This window comes from Elephas maximus, chromosome 3 (genome assembly GCF_024166365.1).
Source record: "Elephas maximus indicus isolate mEleMax1 chromosome 3, mEleMax1 primary haplotype, whole genome shotgun sequence".
Lineage (NCBI taxonomy): Eukaryota > Metazoa > Chordata > Mammalia > Proboscidea > Elephantidae > Elephas > Elephas maximus.
In genome coordinates, this window is record NC_064821.1 from 76932888 (window position 1) to 76956680 (window position 23793).

General features: G+C 39.4%; 1 protein-coding gene and 1 long non-coding RNA gene across 6 annotated transcripts in view; one reads left to right on the top strand and one right to left on the bottom strand.

Moving 5' to 3' along the window:
* The window catches only part of PSMB2 (proteasome 20S subunit beta 2), a 34087-nt gene extending 16307 nt beyond the window's left edge, over nucleotides 1–17780 (bottom strand). The window contains exons 1-3 of the mRNA XM_049878738.1: nucleotides 17547–17780; nucleotides 11951–12073; nucleotides 9080–9150 (exon numbers count right to left, since the gene is read on the bottom strand). Of these exons, the coding sequence (XP_049734695.1) occupies nucleotides 9080–9150; nucleotides 11951–12073; nucleotides 17547–17637 (285 nt within the window). The 5' untranslated portion in view covers nucleotides 17638–17780. The remainder of the gene's footprint in view (nucleotides 1–9079; nucleotides 9151–11950; nucleotides 12074–17546) is intronic.
* The window catches only part of LOC126072883 (uncharacterized), a 57207-nt gene continuing 51108 nt past the window's right edge, over nucleotides 17695–23793 (top strand). For all 5 annotated transcript variants that reach the window (XR_007516589.1, XR_007516590.1, XR_007516587.1 and 2 more), the window contains exons 1-2: nucleotides 17695–17882; nucleotides 22611–22761. This is a non-coding gene — a long non-coding RNA (uncharacterized LOC126072883). The remainder of the gene's footprint in view (nucleotides 17883–22610; nucleotides 22762–23793) is intronic.

The following is a 23793-nucleotide window of genomic DNA, read 5'->3' on the forward strand; positions in this document are numbered from 1 at the left end:
CTCAAACTCTCTACCAAAGAGCAGCCAATGAGCTAACAAAATCTAACCTCACTGTGCTAACCCCGTCTTAGCTACCAAGCTAAAATCCAGGGCCGCTGCTTTTAGGATAAAGCTTTTTCATCAGTATTCATAGCCTGCATTACCCCACTGGTTTCAATCTGTTCCCACTGAGAAACACAATTAGAAAACCACTGTGCCTAACCTAACATTCTCTCAGATCTCCTTGGCCTTTCCCTTTGCATAAGATACCCTTCTGTTTCATCTTTGCCTTAATAACAGCTAGTCCTTCAAGGCTCAGGTTAGGCTGTGTTGCCAGGGCACCCAGTGTATATGTCACTCTGCAGTACAACTGACTGTTTACCTATCTATTTCCCCATCTACAGCACATGCTGAGCTTTTTAACTGTTTCTCTGCACCAAGGATAATGCAGACTGTAGATTTGCTGAATAAATGATAATTAGCAGCTATGGAACTTCTCAGATATAAGAAGCCACACATACTGGGAGGTATGAGGAAGAGAAGTGTAGAATTCTGGTGGGTCATTTCTGTCTACAAAGATTCAGAGATTATTATATTCTTTCCCTCGTTTTCTTTCCATTCTAGTTAATCCTATTTGCCCTGATGTCTACACTCAAAAGTGATGGTAAATGTGAGCTTTTATTTTTCCTTGTTGTTATTGTTGTTAGGTGCCATCAAGTTGGTTCCGACTCACTGCGACCCTTTGTACAAGAGAATGAAATTCTGCCCAGTCCTGCGCCGTCCTCACAATTGTTGCTGTTTGAGCACGCTGCTGAAGTCACTGTGTCAGTCCAGCTTGTTGAAGGTCTTCCTCTTTTTCACAGAGCTTCTACTTTACCAAGCTTGATGCCCTTCTCTAGGAACTGGTCCCTCCTGATAACATGTCTGAAGTACACGAGATGAAGTCTTGCCTTTCTCATTTCTAAGGAACACCCTGGCTGTACTTCTTTCAAGACAGGTTTGTTTGTTCTTCTGGCAGTCCATGGTACATTCAATATTCTTCGCCAACACCATAATTCAGAGGCATCAATTCTTCGCTGGTCTTCCTTATTCACTGTCCAGCTTTTGCATACATATGAGGCAACTGAAAATACCATGGCTTGGGTCAGGTGCATCTTAGACCTCAAAGCGACATCATTGCTTTTTAACACTTGAAAGAGTTCTTTTGCAGCAGATTTGCCCAATACATCATTTGAGTTGTCTGCTTCCGTGGGGCTTGATTGTGGATCCAAGTAAAATGAAATCCTTGACACCTTCACTATTTTTTCCATTATTTTTCCTTAACTTAAAAAAAAAAAAGTGTTATGCTTTCCTACCCTCTTGTCCTTCATTTGAATTTTCTTAAGCCTTTTTGCAAAATAACACATACACCTAACAGTGCAAAAAAATACATGTACAGCTTAATGAATAAAGTGAACACACATATAACTACCTCTCAGGTCATGAAATAGAACCCTGTCAACCCTTCCTCCCCAAGTCCTTCCCTATTACCCTTCATTTTAGATGACTGCTTTTCGAGAGAGAGGAAAGAAAATCTCATGGAATTTTTGGGATCAGCTCTGAATTCATACCCCTGCATGATCCTGGACCACAGTAGGTAAAAAGAGGCACCAAGGATGCCAGGGTATGTGTGTGTGTAAGGGTGCACCCACATCTATGCCCACCCAGGCAGGGCCCTGGTCTAAAGCAATCTTGAAAGGTGGCAGTAAATCTGCATTTCTGACGGTAAATATTTTCAAAATAACAACATGTTCTTACTAAACAGACAAGGCACTCTGCTGCTCCAGGCTTAAACCAAACCTTAACTAGGAAACCATCATTTTTAAGACCCAAATTCCAAAATAATACAAATCTAGAATAATAACCTATATTGTTTCACACCCACTGTGGATACGAAAGATGCTTTAAAAGTTAGTATTATGGGGTTGCACAATTCCAGCCATCCAACCAGAACAAGGGTTCTCTGTGCTACCAGCAGGCATCCAACAGAGTAGCACATATATGCTCTCTGAGTGAGAAAGCAACACCTTCTCACATACAACCCCCTGGAGAGAGAGGGGAAGGGGAGGGAGGGAGGACTTTACACCTGCAAGCTCCTAACTCTATCAGCACTAGGGCTGGGAAAAACAGCACATATTTAAAAAAAAAAAAAAAGGAGGAGGAAAAAAAAGGTTTCCTAATAAAGCCAGCAACTTTCAAGGAAGGATCTTCTTAAGCCATTTTTTCTTAGGAGACTAGTAAGCGTAATGATTCAACAGTTACGGTCTTTGTCTTCTTAATGGGTTTAGTCAAGCCCTAGGATTGTATAAGCAAATTACTTAAAAGGGCAGCTGTCAAAATTCTTATTCCTTTTGGTAGAAGAACACTGTAAGCACAAAATGTTGTCATATTAATTAAGGCATCTCAACTTCAAGGCACATATGTCCCTGGGCCTTTGGATAATCAAAATGACCACTAAAAATAGAACAGCAGTATATCCAGTGGGACAGACTTGAACCACTCCCAATCCTAAGATTCCTGTGAGATTTGACTAGTATCACTGAATACGCACCTAAATGTAGCCATAGGTTTTCAGTTTTTACTTTGTGTCCTATTAAGGATAAGGGACATATAACTCTTGGCCCACAGTAAAAATCTATAGTTAGCTGACCAGCTAACTGGTAGGGAAAAAGGCTGCTCTCCAATTCTAAAAGCACTGATGCCTGCACTGAAAGTCTAGGAGTTTCATGACGAACAACTTGATTTTTTTTTTTTCGATTTCCCCATCACCAGAAGTAAGCCAGCTCTGTCTGTCAAGATGCCCAGGCTGTGTGGCAGCAGTGTCAAAGGCTGCCATTTGCTCCAAGGCACTGCCATCTGCAGCAGCACAACATTTTGTCTCAGGAAAATAAACACATCTGCCTTTGCCAGTGTCCTCCCACTGTGCTGCCCATCTGGAGCAGGTAAGCTGAAGTCAAGCCTGGGCATGGGTGAGACAGGGGCAAGCAGGGGAGAGGAGGCCTCAAGGGAGATGGCATAGGGAGGAAGAAGGCAGTGCTGCGCCATGTCACATCCTGCTAACCACATTTGCCAAAAAGCAAGTGAAATTACCCGTGTTAGTGATATTTTAATCACATGTAACAAATGGTTGATTATGTTTAAGGGACAAGACCTGCAAAGTCAAGGTTTCACTTGAGCCATCTGTTCACAAGGTCATATGACCTCGTTGATACAATAAAAGATACAAATGATATCTTTGTACCAGCCACTAAAGGCACGAGGAAAATAACTCTAGTGATCAGAATAAAAGGCTCAAAGCACCAGAATTCTTCTACAACACCTTACCTGCCTATTATTAACCAGATCAAACACTCAAATTCAGCCCAGAGTGCTGGGACAAGCCACAGTCACTTATACCTGAAATTGTTTCCTATTCTTTCTCTTAAATTGAAAATATAAATCCAAGTCTGGTTATGATCTTGACATCAGATCTTTATATCATGGTATTTGTGGGCTGGAAGAAACCATAAAAATCATTTAATCAAATTCTCTCTTTCTCCAGTTTTTCAACCAGCTCCTAGCAGATCTAGTGCCAAACCTCCTGGAGCAGGGTTCTGTCAACTATACTACTAGTTTTCAAACTCTGGGGGGACAGGGGCAGTACAGCCACCTTTTCATATAAGTCTTACATGAAATTCCAATATATAACATTGATAAAAAGCTGAGCTGATCTACATGAAGAAGAGCTGAACTTCTGCCACACTGGTCTTCCCTGGTGAGCTTCCTGAAACAGCTTCATGGAATAAAGTTTGAAAATTACTACACCAGGTTGGGATGATATTTTTTCAAATCATTCTTTCTACTTTTACTTGCTAAGCATTTACAAGAATCACCCTATAAAAAAATTAATTACCAAAGGCTCACCAAGCACTTCTAAAAGGTTCTATGAAAACACTTACCAAAGCAGTACTAAAGCCCCAGAGATAGCACACTACTGGGGCCTGCATTCTACCCTAAGCCTTGCCACAAATGCCACATTCCCCAAAGGCATCAGATTTGGCTGGGTCATACCTGTCTCCACATCTGTAAAAAGGAGATGGTGCATGATAACAGATCACTTCAGGGTATTTAGGTGGCTATGCAAAATGTGCCATATAATTCATTTCAAATAAGTGGCCCCATTACTTATCACTCTGCTTTTAGAGTCCATTAATCAAATCATAAGGAGAATCTGAACAAGCAGGCCTTGAGCATTTCTTTATCCTCCATGCAATGTAAACTATGCCTATATGCCATTTTCAAAATCCTGTCAATCCAAACAGCAGTTCTCCAATGACAGTCATTTAGTAGAACACTTATGACTTGTCAGGAAGGTATCATTCATTCATTCAAAATGAATTAAACCACTGGCTAATTCTCGCGTCTCAGTTTGACACATCTGCTCACTCCTTCCTTCTAAACAAACAAGGCAACTGAAACTCAGTCAACGTGAGTAACTTATTTAATATTATACAAACTAGCACATATCAGAGAAGGGACTGGAATTCTGGTAGATCTTCCTCCAAAACTCAGGGATAGAGAAGCCTCGTAAATATTCAAAATTGGGGAGTCAAATCGATAGCAAAAGCCTAGTAATCCCCTTTGTAATCTACTCCTTGAGGTCCACCCAGGAGCAGACCAACTTAAACGTACACATAAATTTAAATAAAAATTAAAATAAAGGCTCTTGACTCCCCATGTGTCTTTTTTTCTTCTCCTCCTGCTGATCTTATGTCTTTGATTCTTAGATGGAGAAGTAACATCCATTCATTACTACTTTAATAAAATTCCCTTCCAGTGAATAAATGCATATTAACAATTTCAGTGTTATTTGTGGGCCCAACTGGTTGGCATTTATTCAGCAAATACTTACTGAACGCCTACAATGGGCACACATTCATATCTTATCCATATAATCCTATATGACAATCTTGACGTTTTAACAGAACTGAGCATTTCATGGTCCCTCAAATGCACAAGCATATGTGCACACTAATCCAGTAACCAATAATGAACACAACATGAAAAAGTATGGGATCTGAATTTTACCTCAGCTTTCTACAAGCTATATATGTGCTCTTGGACAGGATACTTAACCTAACTATAACCAGCTTCAGTATTCTTGTAAGTAAAATGGTGTTATCCCAATTATAACGAGGATTAAGTAGGGTTACATATGTAAACATCTAGAATAGCACCTCTCAAACTTCTAAAAGAACTTTCTGTGATGATGGAAATATTCTATACCTGTGCTGTCCAATATGACAACCATTTAGCCACATGTGCCTACTGAGCACTTGAAATGTGGTTAGTATGACAGAGGAGCCCTGGTAGTGCAGTGGTTAAGAGCTTGGCTGCCAACCAAAAAGTCTGTAGTTCGAATCCACCAGTCGCTCCTTGGAAACATTATGGGGTAGTTCTACCCTATCATACAGGGTCACTGTGAGTTGGAACTGACTTGACAGCAACGGGTTTGGTTTTGATTTAGTGTGGACAGAGGAACTAAATTTTTTATTTTACTTAATTTAAATTTAAATAGCCTCTCATGGTTCCAACTCATAGCGACCCTATAGGACAGAGCAGAACTGCCCCATGGAGTTTCCAAGGAGTGCCTGGTAGATTCGAACTGCTGACCTTTTGGTTAGCAGCCGTAGCTCTAACCATTATACAACCAGGGTTTTCCACATATGGTTAGTCGCTACCTTACTGGACTGTGCAGATATAGAATAAAGTGCTGCACAAAACAGATGGTTAATATTGGTTTTCTTCTATTTCCCCTATCAATACCAGTAATTTTTTATGTCCCTCTCTCTACTAGCGTCAGTTAAACTAAACTAGCATAATGAAGTATCCTCTATATGAAGTCAACTCTTAGTTAATAAAAGGCTTCTTCAACCCAACAATAGCAGCACAAAAGCAAAAGTGGTTAATTAGTTAGTTATATGTGCCATGTGCTGTGCTAAGAGTCTCGGATGGATTACCCTGTTTAATCTTTATAATAATTCTGTGAAGTAGGTACTATTATTTTGTAGGAAGAGAAATTAAGGTTTAGGATTTGTCCAAAGACACACAGGTAACACATCAGTAAGCAAAGATTCAAACCCAGGCAGTCTAATTCCAGAAACTACAATGGTAAATTGCCTGTTTAAATAAACCATTTTACGTAAGATTCATCCTACGCTTTGTGATAAATAAATGTTCTCCCTACTCCACGTCACGCCCCTCCTCACACATACCCAACAAGTGGCAAATTGGAAATCAAACAATGTGAGCTACAGACACAAAGCTATGCATGGTAACTGACTGACTCAAATTAAGCCTCATGTGCCAACTAGTGTGACCTTGTACTAAATTTAGTGACTTTGTACTTTTTAGGAAAATGAAGAACAATCATCGCTTTTTTCCCCAGAATAAAATGACTAAAATATAAACTTATATTTTAGAACTAACAACCTATTGGACATACAGTAGAAGCACAAGGCAAAGGCAGTCGATATTTACTAAAAGCTTCACGTCACTGTCTACAAGGGGTATTTATTTAAAACATCAAACATTTCTACTAGAAGATTAACTGGATTCGCTGCATTTGCATGAAGCATATCGCCACTCTTATCTCAATTCTAAAAGGAGCTTAATTCACTTATTGTCTGCAGCATTTATGAGAAAATACTTATTGCGCCCAAAGCTGGAATTCTTACTCCATTTCTGCCTGATAAGTCAAAGGAACGTTTAGCACAGCACACCACAGCATACTCTTTGCTGAATATCACAGAACTTCTGGGTGGCAGGAAGTTCATGTCTGGCCCATTTTCTTCTCTCACAGAAGAGGTAACAAGAAAAGGCAATTGATCGTCCAGCCAGATCAAAACACTGTATGTAAATTTGTCTTCTCCCAATCCATCCAGCTTCTTCTCAAACTTCAGGATCTTCCAGAATCCACATGACCCTTGGTCAAAGCTAGCACTGAGAAAAGAGATTCTATTCATTGAGAGGAGTCCCTGGATGGTGCAAACAGCTAATATGCTCAGCTGCTAAGGAAAAGGTTGGAAGCTCAAGTCCACCCAAAGGTGCCTCAGAAGAAAGGCCTGGTGATCTACTTCCCAAAAACCAGCCATTGAAAACCCTGTGGAGCACAGGTCCGCTCTGACACACACGTGGGCACCACGAGTCAGAGTCAACTTGATGGCAACTGTTTTTTTTATTTATTAAGAAGTTCTCAATCCAGTATTATTAGGCACTAGAAAATAAACTACATTAAAGGTGTTTAGTAAGTAACTAAAAAAAAATAAATCATACCCGCACTTGTTCAGACTTGTTATAACTCAGTTTAGGCAAGTGCAGATGAAATTAAAACCATAATAAGAATACGAACAGCACCTATGTTCTAGAAACACTACTGAGGAACCAAAGAGCTGATGTAAGGTGGACAGTCAGGTGGTTATGGCATCATTATTGTAGCTCTGTCTGACGTGCTGTGTGGCTTGGTCCAAGTCCCTTGGCCACCTATGCCTTTCACGCCATATCAGTGGTAGAGAACTAACTACTATCTGTCTCAGTGGGACAGTGAATAGATTAGATTATTAAGTAAAATGCTGTGGGCAAAAGACATATGAATGTTAAATATTATGATTTATAAGCGTATTTTCCCAGCACTCCTGTGGGGTTAGGAGGCTATCTTGATTTCATAGATGAGTAAACAGGCACAGGAGGTTAAGGTCACATGGTAAGGCTCCTTTTACTTAGTCCCTGTGGGAAGGGAATGATACACACCTTTAGCAATCATATGAACTTTCTTGGCAGATCCTACACAATCTTTAATGCATTCAATCCTTAACTCAACGTGCATCTTTCAACACACTATCAATGGAATAGACACAGTTCTAACGTAACAACAAAGTCAGAATAATTGAGGAGGAACGATTCTGTATGCTTCGGATGACAGTCATAGAAGGACACAGATAATTGCAAATTTTAGAAAAAAACGAAACTTTGCATTATTTTAAAGATTTCACCTCCACTACCATGTAGGGGGAAACCCTGGTGGCCTAGTGGTTAAGTGCTATGGCTGCTAACTGAGAGGTCAGCAGTTCGAATCCCCAGGTGCTCCTTGGAAACTCTATGGGGCAATTCTACTCTGGCTTATAAGGTTGCTATGAGTCGGAAGTGACTCAGTGGCAGTGGATTTGGTTTGGTTCCATGTAGGGACCTTCAACCAAAGGAATTAAACACAGTTTGCTATGGAAACATTTCAGAAAAAAAAGTTTCAAAGGTTGTCATATCCTTCTAACTCACACTTTAAGCCACTTCCAAAGTTCACCTTTCAGCCAAAGATTAGGCAGGGCCTATAAGACAAACGGAAACCCTGGTGGCATAGTAGTTAAGAGCTATGGCTGCTAACCATAAGGTCAGCAGTTTGAATCCACTAGGTGTTCTTCGGAAAATGTAGAGGGCAGTTCTACTCTGTCTTATAGGGTCGCTGAGTTGGAATGGACTCCACGGCAACGGGTTTGGTTTCTGGTTATAAGACAAACAATAACACACGTGAGGAACATAAGTCTTAGATCAATCAAGCATATGAGATCAAATGGGCGACACCTGCCCAAGAACAAAGATGAGAAGGTGGGAGGAGACAGGAAAGCTGGACAAATGGACATGGTGAAGCTGGGGTAGAAAGGGGAAGGGGAAGAGTGCTGACACAATGAGGGATTGCAGCCAATGCCATGAAATAATTTGTATACAAATTTTTGAAGGAGAAACTTTCACCTAAATCACAATTAAAAAAAAAAAAAAGGTTGTCACAGGCCTTCGTACTTGTGTGCCTCATTCAAAACCTTTGAGAAGGTAAATTTACCTTCTGGGCTTTAATTAGCAACTAGACAGTAAGAGAAAACAAATCCAAAGAGAATGAAGAATAACATGCAGCAAGGGGAAGTGCTCAGGATGGCCAAAAACAGGCAAAAATACTACTCGAGTGTAACAGTAATACAGAAGAAGCACAGAAGATTCTCTGTTCACGTCGAAGACTACCTGCTAGACTGCTTACCCGACTCCGAAGGTAGTCAGCCAGGTTTCGGCGAGTGAAATTAGCTGCTGCTGTGGGAGACAATTCATATCCTGGTACAAGAGATAAAGAAAAATACTTAAAGTGAAGCAAAAGGAATAACAGTACCCCAAATCATTCCACTACCCTGTTCTTAAAACCCACGATCCTTTGTACCTTCAGGATATATAAAGGACACAGACCGAAGGGTACAATCCTACTTTTATTTTCTTTCACCATGCAACATTCATGCAATAACTGGCTTATAGTTACAGCAACTCACAGCCACAGAACAGAACCAAGGTGATTTTGATTGTGCTATGGTGGGATCAATGTCATAACCTTGCTTAAGAGGTACAAAGGCACAGGTGTACAAAAAGAAAGAGGTCTTGAGATGCCATTTTTTTGTAAGTCTATTAAAACAAGGATATTGGGAAAAAAGAGACTGGAAGTTAGGGCAGTCTCAGTCATGCTTTATAAGGTTTTCTTTTAAAAAATGTGTAACCTAATTAAGAAATATAATAGGATTTTCAAAAGTACAAGCCACAGAAAAAGAATGTTAAAAAAAAAAATAGTGTATCTGAAGCATAAAACTTTAAAAAAAAAGGTTGAGCGTCAGCGCACATTTAACGATGCACTCATTTGGAACTTAATCCCCCAGAAAAATGTGACTAGTGCCAAAAAGCATGAGAATGACCCACAACTCAGTGAACCCCCACAGAAAATGCCAATTTGGAAAGACAGACAGCATGTAGCTAAGTTATTCCCCATAACATTTCAAAGACCACTGTCAGATAAGACAAGGTTTAGACTAAAATTCTGACAAATATTTATTGAGCAGCTGCTATGTTTCAGGCTCTATGCTATGTGCTTTCACTTGTACTATTGAATTTCATCCTCATAACAAGTCTATTGTTGTTGTTATTGGGTAATGATGAATTGATTCTGACTCATAGTGACCCCATGTGACAGAGCAGAATTGCCACATAGTGTTTTCTTTGCTGTAATCTTTACGGAAGCAGACTGCCAGGTCTTTTTCCTGCAGAGCTGCTGGATGGGTTCAACCTGCCAACCTTTCAGTTATCAGCTGAGCTCTTAACCTTTGCACCACCAGGGCTCCTATTAGTCTACTAACCCCAAAACCAAACTCACTGCAGTCAAGTCAATTCTGATTCACAGCAACCCCACAGGACAGAGCAGTACTGCCTCACAGGGTTTCCAAGGCTGCCAATCTTTATGGAAGCAGTCTGCCACATCTTTCTCCCGCAGAACAGCTGGTGGTTTTGAACCGCTGACCTTCTCGTTAGCAGCCGAGTCCTTAACTACTGCACCACCAGGGCTCCTATTAGTCTATTAGTGCATATTAAATCATAACGGGAGCAACCCTAGACAACCTTGGACAAGCAAGGATACTTCTGAATTCTCCAACTCATCCTCCAAATACCACTGAGGATTTGAGAGTTATCTTAAATGCAGCAAAGTCTGATGCCCAATCATCTCCATATGGATTTTCTTTCCTTTATTTTAGCTCAGGTCTTGAACTTTAATATGCAGAAGAATTACTGTATAGGGTTACATATACAAAACTGTATTTGACAAGTAATTTAAGGGTTTTTAAGGGCAATTGTAACTGTATAATTTTTGTTTTATGTACTGACTTTAGACCCTAACACCCACGTAAAAAGCAATTCTCTCTACTCCTGTTCACTATTTCCCCTTCTCCCAGGATAGGACAGTAAGTATTGTTGTACCTACTGTACTTCAGAAATGTTATTAGCATCCTTCACCGGGTATGCAGGCAAACAGTTAGAACCACTAAAAAAATAACAGAAGTCTTGAAATATTCTAAGCTTGCCTAAACAGAAGCACCATGTACTTTAGTTTTCTAAATAGTAGGGACTGAGCCTTGTTTGCATTTGAATTCTCTGTGGTACTAAACCAAAACCAAACCCACTGCCACCGAGTCAATTCCAACTTACTAAGCATTGTTTAACATAAACGATGTCCTCAAAAATATTTATGGATTTGAATGCATTATGCTATATCTACTGCTTAAAAAGCTATCTGAATGGATCTTACCTAGTTATTTTACACACACAGTTATATAAAAATTAAGCTTCTTCACAGCTCCATATTATACCAATGCTGTATATAACAGTGTTGTTAAACTGTGAAGTAACTAGAAGTAGAGTTCTCCCTGCAACAGCTTCACTACAAACATTCCTGGATGAGAGGGCTAGTGGCCACTGCTGTCTGATAGGGAGGTACTCCCAGATGGTAAGGGTTCATTAGCCCCAGAGAAAGCATTAATTATCTCACTAGACAGGAACGTACCAGAGAGGTCAGGGAACCCTTTTAAACACAGTAAATTCCCTATCATTACGCAGAGCTTTAAGGTTATAAAGCATTTTCATAGGTATTATTCGTTAATAAAACATTCGTTAATACTATTATAATCCCATTTTAGAAATATGGAAACCGAAGGCCAGAGAGGATAAGTGATTTGTCACATAAAATAGTAAAGCCAAGTTTTACTTAGGTCTTTTTTAGCTCTCAGATTCAGATATACTCCAGCTCAGATTACATTCTCGGAAATATCTAACACTTAAAAAGTATATTACCATGCCCATCTCCAAGATGGTAGTTTTATCTCCCAGATATGAGTGTTATAACGGCTCTCCTTTATACGCTGGGATTTTTGCAGAAAATCTTTAAGATAGAAGGATGGTCTAGATAAGTTTTTAAAACTTAGATGACTCAAATGAAAATATGACCACATAGATCTGCCCATGTATAAACTGCTAGTAGTGAATATTCTTTTCAGTTCAAACATTCAGACAAATCAACTAAAGCTACATTCTAAGTGTTACCCACCATTTCGCATCTTATAAAGCTGTACATTTTTTTGAATATATTCTGCAAACTGCACGGTGTCGCCAGCCTCTCCAACACATAGGAGCAAGATTTTTTCACTCATCTTAAACATTTTGTCATGATCTGCTCAAAGAAAGAAACATGCTATTAGAAATTACCTTATCATAAGTTTATGGCTATTATATATGCAACTATAAACAGGTTTATCAATTAGTATACTGACATTTATTTATTACTATATTAAATAATTTTACTAATTATATTTTCAGTGATTTTAATGGGTACCTGTATTTGTTTTTTACTCTCATGTTAAACCATCAACATATTTTATTGCTAATTTCAATTGGAGAAGATATAGGAAAGTTGATAATCCAAAATATAACAGAAACATTTAAAGGTATTTTAAAATGCAAGAACAGAATAATCAAGGAAACTGAAGGAATTGAGTCAACGGTGATTATCTTCGGGTTTATATGTCTCCACAATACAAATATTAGTTATTATATTCACACACATACAAAAGCATACATGAAAAGGTCTACTGTTATACTCAAAATTAAGGAGCCATCACAAGAAAAAATAGAAAATCAACTGAGAATATAAATCACCTTAAAAAGTAAACCAACTCCATTTCTAAAGCAAAATAGAAAATTAAAATGATTGCCAAAGCAAAAATTCTAATATTCTAACAGTTGTCGTTGTTAGGTGCCATCGAGTCGGTTCCGACTCATAGTGACCCTATCTATGCACAACAGAATGAAACACTGCCCGGTCCTGAGCCATCCTTACAATCGTTATTACGCTTGCACTTATTGTTGCAGTCACTGTGTCAATCCACCTCGTTGAGGGTCTTCCTCTTTTCCGCTGACCCTGTACTTTGCCAAGCATGATGTCCTTCTCCAGGGACTGATCCCTCCTGACAACATGTCCAAAATACGTAAGACGCAGTCTTGCCATCCTTGCTTCTAAGGAGCATTCTGGTTGTACTTCTTCCAAGACAGTTCTGTTCGTTCTTTTGGCAGTCCATGATATATTCAATACTCTTTGCCAACACCACAATTCAAAGGCGTCAATTCTTCTTCAGTCTTCCTTATTCACTGTCCAGCTTTCACATGCATATGATACGATTGAAAATACCATGGCTTGGATCAGGCACACCTTAGTCTTCAAGGTGACATCTTTGCTTTTCAAAGCTTTAAAGAGGTCCTTTGCAGCAGATTTACCTAATGCAATGCATTGTTTGATTTCTTGACTGCTCCTTCCATGGCTGTCGATTGTGGATCCAAGTAAAACGAAATCCTTACAACTTCAATCTTTTCTCCATTTATCATGATGTTGCTCATTGGTCCAGTTGTGAGGATTTTTGTTTTCTTTATGTTGAGGTGTAATCCATACTGAAGGCTGTGGTCTTTGATCTTCATTAGTGAGTGCTTTAAGTCCTTTTCACTTTCAGCAAGCAAGGTTGTATTACCTGTATAACGCAGGTTGTCGATGAGTCTTCCTCCAGTCCTGATGTCCCATTCTTCTTCATATAGTCTAGCTTCTCAGATTATTTGCTCAGCATATGATCAAACAGGTATGGTGAAAGGATACAGTCCTGACGTATACCTTTCCTGACTTTAAACCACTCAGTAAGCTATTTTAAAACACCTTACAAAAATCTTTATGTTCTAATTTTATCTAGCTGAACCAGACTCATTCAGATTAGCTAGATAGATAAATATTCAGATAGCAATTACAATAGTGCCTAAGGACAAAAACTCCATATTTAGTCTATAGCTTCAGAAAAACCATAATCTTCCTATCTTACTCTCACTTTCACTTTTCATTTTTCAAATTGTGCTGAATAATCTTCCCTGGGAGACATGTCCCCTGTTTGAAAGTTTCTGAAATGTCAAAACCCTTAATAGGATTTAAAGAACAAAATGCTACTGTCAAATACTTTACAAGTGTTTGAGAGTTGTAGATACCAGTAATATGGCTACTTAGGAAACAGACACACACACACACACACACACGCACAAAATGTGCCTTTAGATAGTATCAAATTGCCTTGAAACTCCTAACACGAACACTGCAGGAGATCTAAAGCTGTTAGTTTGCAAACTTGTTTATAAAAGGAAAAAAAACGCTTTCAAATGTATTATCCATGCAAAGAAAAGGAACCGGAAGGATATATTCTAAGTTCTTGCCAGTGGTAAAAGTGTGAGCAATTTTTATTTCCTCCTTTTTGCTTGTCGGTATTTCCTAAAATTTTTAATATATATCACTTTTGTGAGAAAATTCTATTCAATAAATTTTTATTACTTTTATAATCAGGAAGAAAAACAATTCTTATTTTGGGAAAAGGGAACTTGTTTATAAAGAATTTATGTCACATTTAAATGAAAGGCTAAAATTCTTGGTAGCCAACTGTTCAATTCTAAGATGAACTTAAGGCAACACTAAAAGTGTTTTTTAAACATCTACTGCACATCCAGTGTGTAGTGGAGGGGGGCAGAAAAACAAAAACGATAGATGCTAATGGCTCCCTGGGCTGTCCAGGAAACAGCCTGTTTAGCTCTAGACAAGTCCTGGTCCTTGAAGGAACTTAACGAGATCGACATGAAACAAATGGACAACAAAATGAACATCAGTGTGTAATAATGTGGAAAACCAACTGAGTAGAAACCAGCAGACTTCATTTATAATCTGGCCTTAGCACTCTAAATTTAGGGCAATTACTTGTTATCCCTAAGCCCCAGTTTCCAAATGTGTACAATGGTGATAGTATCACTTAACCTTGCCTAACTCACAGGTGAGGAAAATGGTAATGAATCCTATAAACCAAAAACAAAACCCGCTGCCGTTGAGTTGATTCCGACTCATAGCGACCCTATAGGACAGTAGAACTGGCCCATAGAGTTTCCAAGGAGCACCTGGCAGATTCGAACTGCTGACCTCTTGATTAGCAGCCATAGCACTTAACTACTACACCACCTGGGTTTCCAGAGAATCCTATACATGTACAATATTATCATACCTAAGTGTTAGACAATGTAGTTCAGATTATACATGGTATCGGAATTCAGAAAAGAAAAGAGTTCTGTGTGGGTTGGTGTACTCTGATTTTAAAAATAATTTTACATAAGCCAAGAAATATGAAACGCAGCATACAACCAAACTGAGAGTTGTACCACCTAATTTTGATAAGCAATCTTTGGGAAATGCCTTCTCTATAGTATCAAAATATTTTGCAAAGCGACAAAATGAAAAACGAATGGCAAGTATTTTTCTCATTTTATAGTTGGAGAAAATAAGCCCCAAAAGGCTACTGTTTTCAGCATTCTTGCCTACCCACACAGTTTCTTCAGGAAATGAATAGTAGGAAAAAGTCCTTATACAATTCCAAAGCTCCCATCATAAAAGTGTTTATGCCAGAAAAAACCATGGGGAAAATCAGAGTTGACTGCAATTATTTCCTATCATTTTTCAAGAACTAACTCAAATTCATCTTTCTTCTAAACCACATTGATCTTTCCTTTCTCTGAATGCCCTTAGGAATCACTGCTGAAATCATTAATTTAAAAACTAATACTGACTAGTGATACTTCTTTTATCATACAAAATCACCTTGTAATATGCATTTCCTTGTTTCCTTAATGTTTTGGACTAATCTATGTCTAATATGTTGTACACAAATAGGCTTAAAGCACATTTTACTTTTCAAAATTATTTCACATACATTGTCATGATAAAACAGAAGATTTGTAAAGATACTGACTTGGTTATTCTACTTAAAAACAGCTTCTAAATAATTTGCTTATCAAAAGGCTCAGTATTCAAAATAACGGACAAATTTATTCTCAAACAAAACAAATTTACTCCTTTGAAAGACTAGTTTACAAACAGAACTTCTACAAACTAATCATCTAATTTCATTAAGTAATTTCACTTGAGGAACAATCCATACAATAGATGTTTAATAAACCACTTTCAGGACTCTCTTCTTCAGGAAGACTAGAACACACAAGTGAAGTCCATCAGAGGTCATTCTACCTTTCCAGCCTGACAATCAGATGCCTGCTGAGGCAGCAGCTGTGAACACATTTTTTGCCTTTGTTCATACATACACTTTAAGAAACCTTGGATTTAATAATTTTTCTTTCTTTAAACCCAAGATGAACTGTCAGCTGCTCTCAAAGTTTTCTCTAAATCTCTACAACCAGAAAGAATCTTTTTCCTCTGGATTACCTGAGCACAATCTCTTCTTGCTCTGCATTACCTGAGAAGTTTGATTGTAGTTTTCATATAACACTTCATGTAATTATTGGTACACATATCCGAATCCCTTATTAAACTGTAACTTCTTTTAAGATTATACACCTAATAATCTTAGGATAGGGGTTGTTTCTCACTCTTCTTTGCATTCCCCCAGCACCTAGTACTGTAACGTACACATAGGTATCCAAAACCTGTCTGTCAAACCAACAATTAAATCATCTCTGAGACAAAGCAAAATGCTTTTTCAACAGTAGCACGTCTATGATCAGTCATGAAAACACACACTTAGATTTCTCATGTCAACGACCAAAATCTTTTTTGAAGTATTTGAGTATACACTGTAGGAGACAGTATAGTACAGCAAATATGGGCAAAAGGTCTGGAGTCACACCACATAAGTTTGAACCCTGGTTCTGCCATTCGTGACCTTGGGCAAGTTTCTTAACCTCTGTGCCTCAGAACTAACATCTGTAAAGTGGGGATGTAATAGTGCTTATCTCAAAAGGTTAAACGAATTAGTAAATCATTTTAAGCACATACATAATAAGTGCTTAGTAGTAGTATTGTTGTTGGATGTTATAGACTCGATTGCGACTCAAGCGACGCTATGTACAACCGACGAAACGCTGCCCGGTCCAGCACCTATAAATTACTACCAAGTATTTATCACTCTCCTGGGCGTTCGCACGTAATTTACCTCATTCACTCAATCCTCACAGCAATCTTGTGAGGCTGGTAATACTAATCTGATTTTACGGATTAGAAAATCTGGGCACTGTAAAGTAACTTGTACAAAGTCACAAAGCAAGAAAGCGACGGGGGCTGGAATCGTGTCTTCTAATTCTATTAACTACTAAAACATAAAGAAAACTTGGCAGCCAGTGCCCAGGAAAACTAGAAAAGGAGCATAAGAGCTGAGCCAAGGGAAGAGACAGCGGAAGAAAAGAAAATACTAAGCTTCTGGTCCCACAGTCTCACTCTCCCCAGGATTCCACGAAACTAATCTCACTGGTAGCGACAACAGGAAACTTACCAGGGGAGCCTAGTGCTGGGCAGCGGTTTAAGCACTTACAAACTAAACTCTCTTAGGCAACTCTCTCCTAGCAAGTATTTAGCGAAGGCCAGTGCACTGAGCACTGACCTAGGAGCCCTGGGAGGAATGGCTAGCAAGGTCGTAAGCTTGTCTGTCTCCTCAGCTCTAAAAGATAAGTGGATGGCAGGCCAGGGCGGGTCCTAACTTCCAGACGTCCCTGGTACCCCAACCCCCCGCCCCCGAACTCCCTTCTCTGCCCCAACACCCAGGCCCGGCCGGGCCTCCCCTGCTTCCTCTCACCGTCCTTCATCTGGACAATATTGCTGGCGGCCACCCGGTCGGAGGCGACCAGGACGTAGTCGGGGCCCTGGATGCCTATGAGGTACTCCATAGTGGCGGGAGGCCGGAGGCTGCAGGTTCTACAGAACGCACGTCTCGCTGGCTTCTCGGCCTCACCGGTGAGACAGCACAGCAGGTCACAGCTTCACGCGACGTAGGCCGCGCTACCGCCCCGGTCACCGGCGCTCTCGGATGACGTACAACTGTCGCGAGAGGTCGGAAAGCGAGTGTGGTGCTAGGTGTGTTAAATCTGCGTTTGCCTCTTGCCCTGACGGTGTCTCTTCCAGTAATGGCTCTGTAAGTTACTTTGTGCAACGCCCTATTTCCTTATCCGTAACCCCCCTGAGGGGGAAGTTACACACCATATATGAAGTGCCAACCACTTATGGGTGCCCTAAAGCGATGGTCCCAGGTGGCCGTTTCCCCTTGTTACCCGGTAAAACCTTTCCAAAAATCTCTTACCCGAAAGACGAATTGGAGAAAAAGTGAGAGGATTCCCTACTGAAACCTTGGTGGAGTAGTGGTTAAGAGCCATGGCTGCTAATCGAAAGGTTGGCAGGTCGACGGGATGCAGACCCCAAATTCTCGTTAAGACCAGACTTAATGGTCTGACACTAGAAGGACCCTGGTGGTCATGTCCCCCAGACCTTCTGTTGGCCCAGGACAGGAACTCTTCCCAAAGCCAACTCTTCAGACATGGATTGGACTGGACAATGGGTTGGAGAGGGATTCTGGTGAGGAGCGACCTTCTTGGATCAGGTGGATTCTTGAGACTATGTTGGCATCTCCTGCCTGGAGGGGAGATGAGAGGGTGGAGGGGGTTAGAAGCTGGCGAAAAGGACACGAAAAGAGAGAGTGGAGGGAGAGAGCAGGCTGTCTCATTAGGGAGAGAGTAATTGGGAGTGTATAGCAAGGTGTATATAAATTTTTGTGTGAGAGACTGAGTTGATTTGTAAACTTTCACTTAAAGCACAATGAAAATTATTAAAAAAAAAAAAAAAAAAGGTTGGCAGGTCGAATCCACCAGGTGCTCCCTGGAAACCCTGTGGGGCAGCTCTACCCTGTGCTGTAGGGCCGCTATGAATCCGAATCGACGACAACGGGTTTGAGGGTTTTTTTTGTTTGTTTGTTTTTATTAAAGACGCAGCATGAAGGTGAATCATAAAAACAGCGGGAAAAAAATAGAATATTTTGATAGTCTTCGGAAGGGACACGTGCTTATGACAGGAAACCCAGAAGCAAGTTGGGGGGGGAAGAGGGGGGACAGAACCAAAACCAAACCAGTTGCCCTTAAGTTCATTCTGACCCATGTGTATCAGAATAGAACTGGGTTCCATAGTGTTTTCAGTGACTGATTTTTGGAAGTAGATCACTAGGCCTTTCTTTGGAGGAGCCTTTGGGTGGACTCAAACCACCAACCTTTTGGTTAGCAGCTGAGCACAAAACCATTTGTGCCACCCAGGGACCCCCATATAGAAAAAGACTGGCAGGTATGACTATATAAAATTGCAAGTTTCAGTGGCATGAAAAGGAAACCCTAGTGGTGTAGTGGTTAAGAACTACAGCTGCTAACCAAAAGGTCAGCAGTTCAAATCCACCAGGCACTCCTTGGAAACCCTATGGGGCAGCTCTGCTCTGTCCTATAGGGTTGCTATGAGTCGAAATCGACTCGATGGCAGTTGGTTTGGTTTTTTGTTTTGGTGTGGTGAAAGTCACCATACTGTTCAAAGATAAGTATAAAATGATAATTTTTTCAATATATGAAGTAGTTAACATCTGTAACTTTAAAAAGTTTCTACAAATCAATAGTGGAAAGAACATAATTTTTAAATGGCCAAAGTTAAGAACATGCAGTTCGCAAAAGAAGCCATACAAATGGCCAAGAAACATGAAGAGATCCTTAGCCTTGATGGAGATTAGGAAAATGAGAAATTTAAAATCACCAGTGAGATTATGAATTGTCATGGCCCTTTTACAGAGAACAATTTGATAATATACATTAAAATGTAAGTGTATATAAGCTTTTAAATGTGTCCTAAAGAAATATTTGCATAAATACCAAAATATTTGTTAAGAGATATCCATTGCAGCATTGAAACAGCAAAAAAAAAAAAAAAAAAAAGGAACCAACATACATGTCCATAAGTAGAGGAACTGTTATATAAATTATGGTACACTCATGCAGTGGAATATTATGCAGCCACTAAAAAGAATGAAATGAACCTAAATATATTAATATATTCCACATGGCCCAAAATATGTTAAGTGAAAGTGAAAATGCATTCCAATATGTAGCATGATGCCATTTTGTAAAAAATATTAAATAGAATTAGAAAAAGATCTGGAAATAAACATGTCAAATTGTGTGCAGTGGTTACCTCTGGGGAGTGTGATTTGAAGGGAGGATTTTCACTTTGTATTTTATGCACATCTATATTATTTGAATGTTTTGCAACACTCATGTATTCATAATTTTTAATAGGTTAAAAAAAAAACTTTATATCTTGGAACCATTATATCTTGCAGCTGTTCTGGGAAACTGACATATTCTATGACTAGTTTCTGTCATCTCCAACAGAGTTTTCATACTAACTAAGAAATGAAAAAAAAAGTTGCAATTACATCTCGAAACACAACTATGCAGTTCATTTACCTCTGCAGAAATGTGTAGACCCTACTTCCTTTTGAATGTTTCTTCCAGTTCTCTGCCCATAAAGGAACATAGAGCCTGAGGAGTGTGGGGCAGCCCATCTATCATGAGATGGGTGCCATGGGCAAGTGACGTTATTAAGTCAACCACCCTACTAGAACACAGCTGCATCCATTATCCTATAAAGATCCTTTTCTTAAACACTACTGGGGAAGAAGCCTCTCTTGCTCCCTCTCTCTCTCGTTGTGTGTGTTTATGTGTGTGTTTTAATTACAAAAAGTACACAGTTGTATAGTATATGTGTATACACAGACACACACACACATAATACAAGAGTGAGAAGTTAAATACTCCCCTCCCACCAGAGATCTATATCCTTCCAGGCTTTTTCCTTTGTACATACCAATATTCATCCATTGAGCCATTCATTGATTCACAATAGTTGCAGAATTCTGAATTGGAAGATACACAATCTTAAAAAAAAAAAGACCCAGAGATCTTTTAAGCTGACTCTTCCGTCTTTCTCCCCAGGACTCTTTTTAAATTTCTTCTAGCTAAGTAACACTACAGCTGTCCTAACTTTGTGTTAGTATAGAAGAAAGTGGGTTTTTAAGACCTAACATGTGCTATGTCTCACTAAAAAATCAGGGAGAACCCCACTTCAATTTAAGTCTTAGAATAACTAAGTCATAAAACTAGCAAAAAGTCTGTGAAGGTTCAGAGATGCTAGAATGTCTATCGGAAATTGTGGAGGAAGGAGTAAAAGGCACTAAAGTGGGCAGGCTAAAATTGGTCTACTCAGTAAGTTCAGAAAATGCACTAGCTAATCAAATGCTTTGGGAAGACACATTTAAAGAAAATACAAGTAAGGGGAAACTAGTATCATTGAAAAACTCAGTAGTGGCTGCCATCTGTCAGGTGGATCTGACAGTAGGAAATGCTTTACAGAATGGGTCTCCCTATTACCAGTGGAAATGACAGGATCCTAAAATAGCAGTGGCCAGCACTTAGCCATCAGAAGCAAGACAGGTGTAATTACCTCAATGATCATCAAGGTCAGAATGTCAGCCAGGGGACTTTGACCTGCAGAAACCTATGGAAATGGCACAAAGAACATAGTTTTCCTAGAGGTAAGGTAGATGGGCAGCCAACAAGGGTATTACTTAGTATATCTACTTAAGAACAGATGAGAGGATGGAGGCCAGCCACCCCAATAGAAAGTTACAATCCCTTGCCAAGTTTCTAGACCTGAGTGAGTTTCAGACCCAGAATCTGTTGACTAAAAATGTGCTGGTTCCCCAGGTGGAAGGACTCTACAATACCAAGACAAGTGTATATAGCAGTGATTCCCTCAGTCATTCCCTGAGGGGGTTTATGGTAATTTATTCAGGTAGCCATATGCTGGGGGAAAGGGCATGCCCAGATTTTTCAAGAGCTGTTGGGTACAAGACCTGGGTCTTGTTATACCTGAGGACCCAAAGTGCCATCGTGGCTCCCCTCTTATTGGGGGCCAGGTAAGAAATAAAGTCCTAGTCCAGTCCATATCGCAGTGGATCCATTGGGTTGATTCACCCAATGGTCACTTCCCTGATTCTTAAGTGTATAATTAGAATGGACATAGTTAACAGTTGGCAGAACTGTCACATAAAATCCTTGACCTTTACAGCAAAAGACATTGTAGTAGGAAAGGCCAAATGGAAGCTCCTGAGACTGCCCCCATTCTTAACCACTAGGGTATATAAGAAATAACCAAAACCAAACCAAACCTAGTGCCGTTGAGTCGATTCCGACTCATAGCGACCCTACAGGACAGAGTAGGACTGCCCATTAGAGTTTCCAAGGAGCGCCTGGCGGATTTGAACTGCCAACCCTTTGGTTAGCAGCCGTAGCACTTAACCACTATGCCACCAGGGTTTCCGTATAAGAAATACCACATAGAAAATATCTAAAATGGAACACGACTGGAAAAAATGAGCAGAACACCAATGAAATGTGGGTCGAGGTCAAGTAGCCTAATATATGTGTAATTGAAGTTCCCGAAGGAGGGAGGAAGACAAAAAAATTTAATAATGAGAAAAAAGTTTCCAAATTGAATGAAAAATAGAAACCCATAGATCCAAGAAGTTAAACGAACCCCAAGCACAGGAAACACAAAGAAAACTACACTGAGACACATTACAAATTACTTAAAATCAATATTAAAGAGAAAATCCTAAAAGCAGCCAGAGAAAAAAGCCACTTCATTTACAGGGGATCAAAGATATGAATAACATCAAACTTCTTGTGAGAAACAGTAAAACCCAGAAGACAGTGGAAAACATCTTTAAAGTACTGAAAAAAAAATTAACTTAAAATTCTATTTTCTTTTTCAACAGACTTTTTCAGTCATACAAATCTGAAAAATTCATCACTGAAAGACCTACATATAAGAAATATTAAAGTTCTTCAAGTAGAAAGAAATTACACCACATGGAAACCTAGACCTACAAAAAAAAATGAAGAGTTCTGGAAATGGTGACTAAGTAGGTAAATATGAAGACCTTGTTTCTTATTATATAAGTATCTTTAAAAATAACTAGCTCTTTAAATAATAACAGTGTTTTGTGGGGTTTATAATGTATTTAGAAGTAAAATGTAGGACAACAAAAGCACAAAGGCCAGGAGGGGAGATATTGGAATATACTTCCGTAAGGTTCTTATCCTATACATGAGCCAATATACTATTACTTGAAGGTAGACAGTGATAAGTAAAAGATGTATACAGTAAACACCAAACAATCACTAAAATGACACTACAAAAGGTTATAGCTAATAAGACAACCAAAAAAAAAAGTGTTCAAAAGGAGACAGGAGAAGGAGAACAAAAAGCAAAAAGGACAGAGAGAAAACAAACAGCAGGGTGGTAGATTTAAATCCAACTAGATCAATAGTCACACGAGTATAAATGGCCCAAACACCCCAACTGAAGGCCAGAAATTCTCAAATTAAAAAAGCAAGACCCAACTATATGCTGTCTATGAGATACCCACTTTAAATTTAATGACAAAAAGATTTGAACATGAGTGTTCATAACAGCTTTATTTGTTATTTCCAAAAACTAAAAAAAGGTGGAAGAAGGTAATCATGCCCATCAGCAGGTGAGCAGATTGTTTATATTGTTATATATCCATGCAGTAGAATACTGTTGTCGGTATTAGCTGCCATCTAGTCGACTCCAACTCATAGCAACCTTATGCACAACAATAAAACATTGTCCAGTCCTGCGTCACTCTCACAATCACCAGCATGTTCAAGTCCATCACTGAAGCTACTGTGCCAGTCCATCTCACCAAGGGTCTCCCATGCCCTCATTGGCCCTCTACTTCACCAAATATGATATCCTCCTCTAGTAATTGATCCTTCCTGATGATGTGTCCAAAGCAAGAGAGTTGAACAATGTTCTGTCATGATCTGTACGGTTTTCATTGGCTAATTTTTGCCATTAGATCACCAGGCCTTTTTCCCTAGCCTGTCTTAGTCTGGAATCTCTGCTGAAACCTGTCCTCCATGGGTGACCCT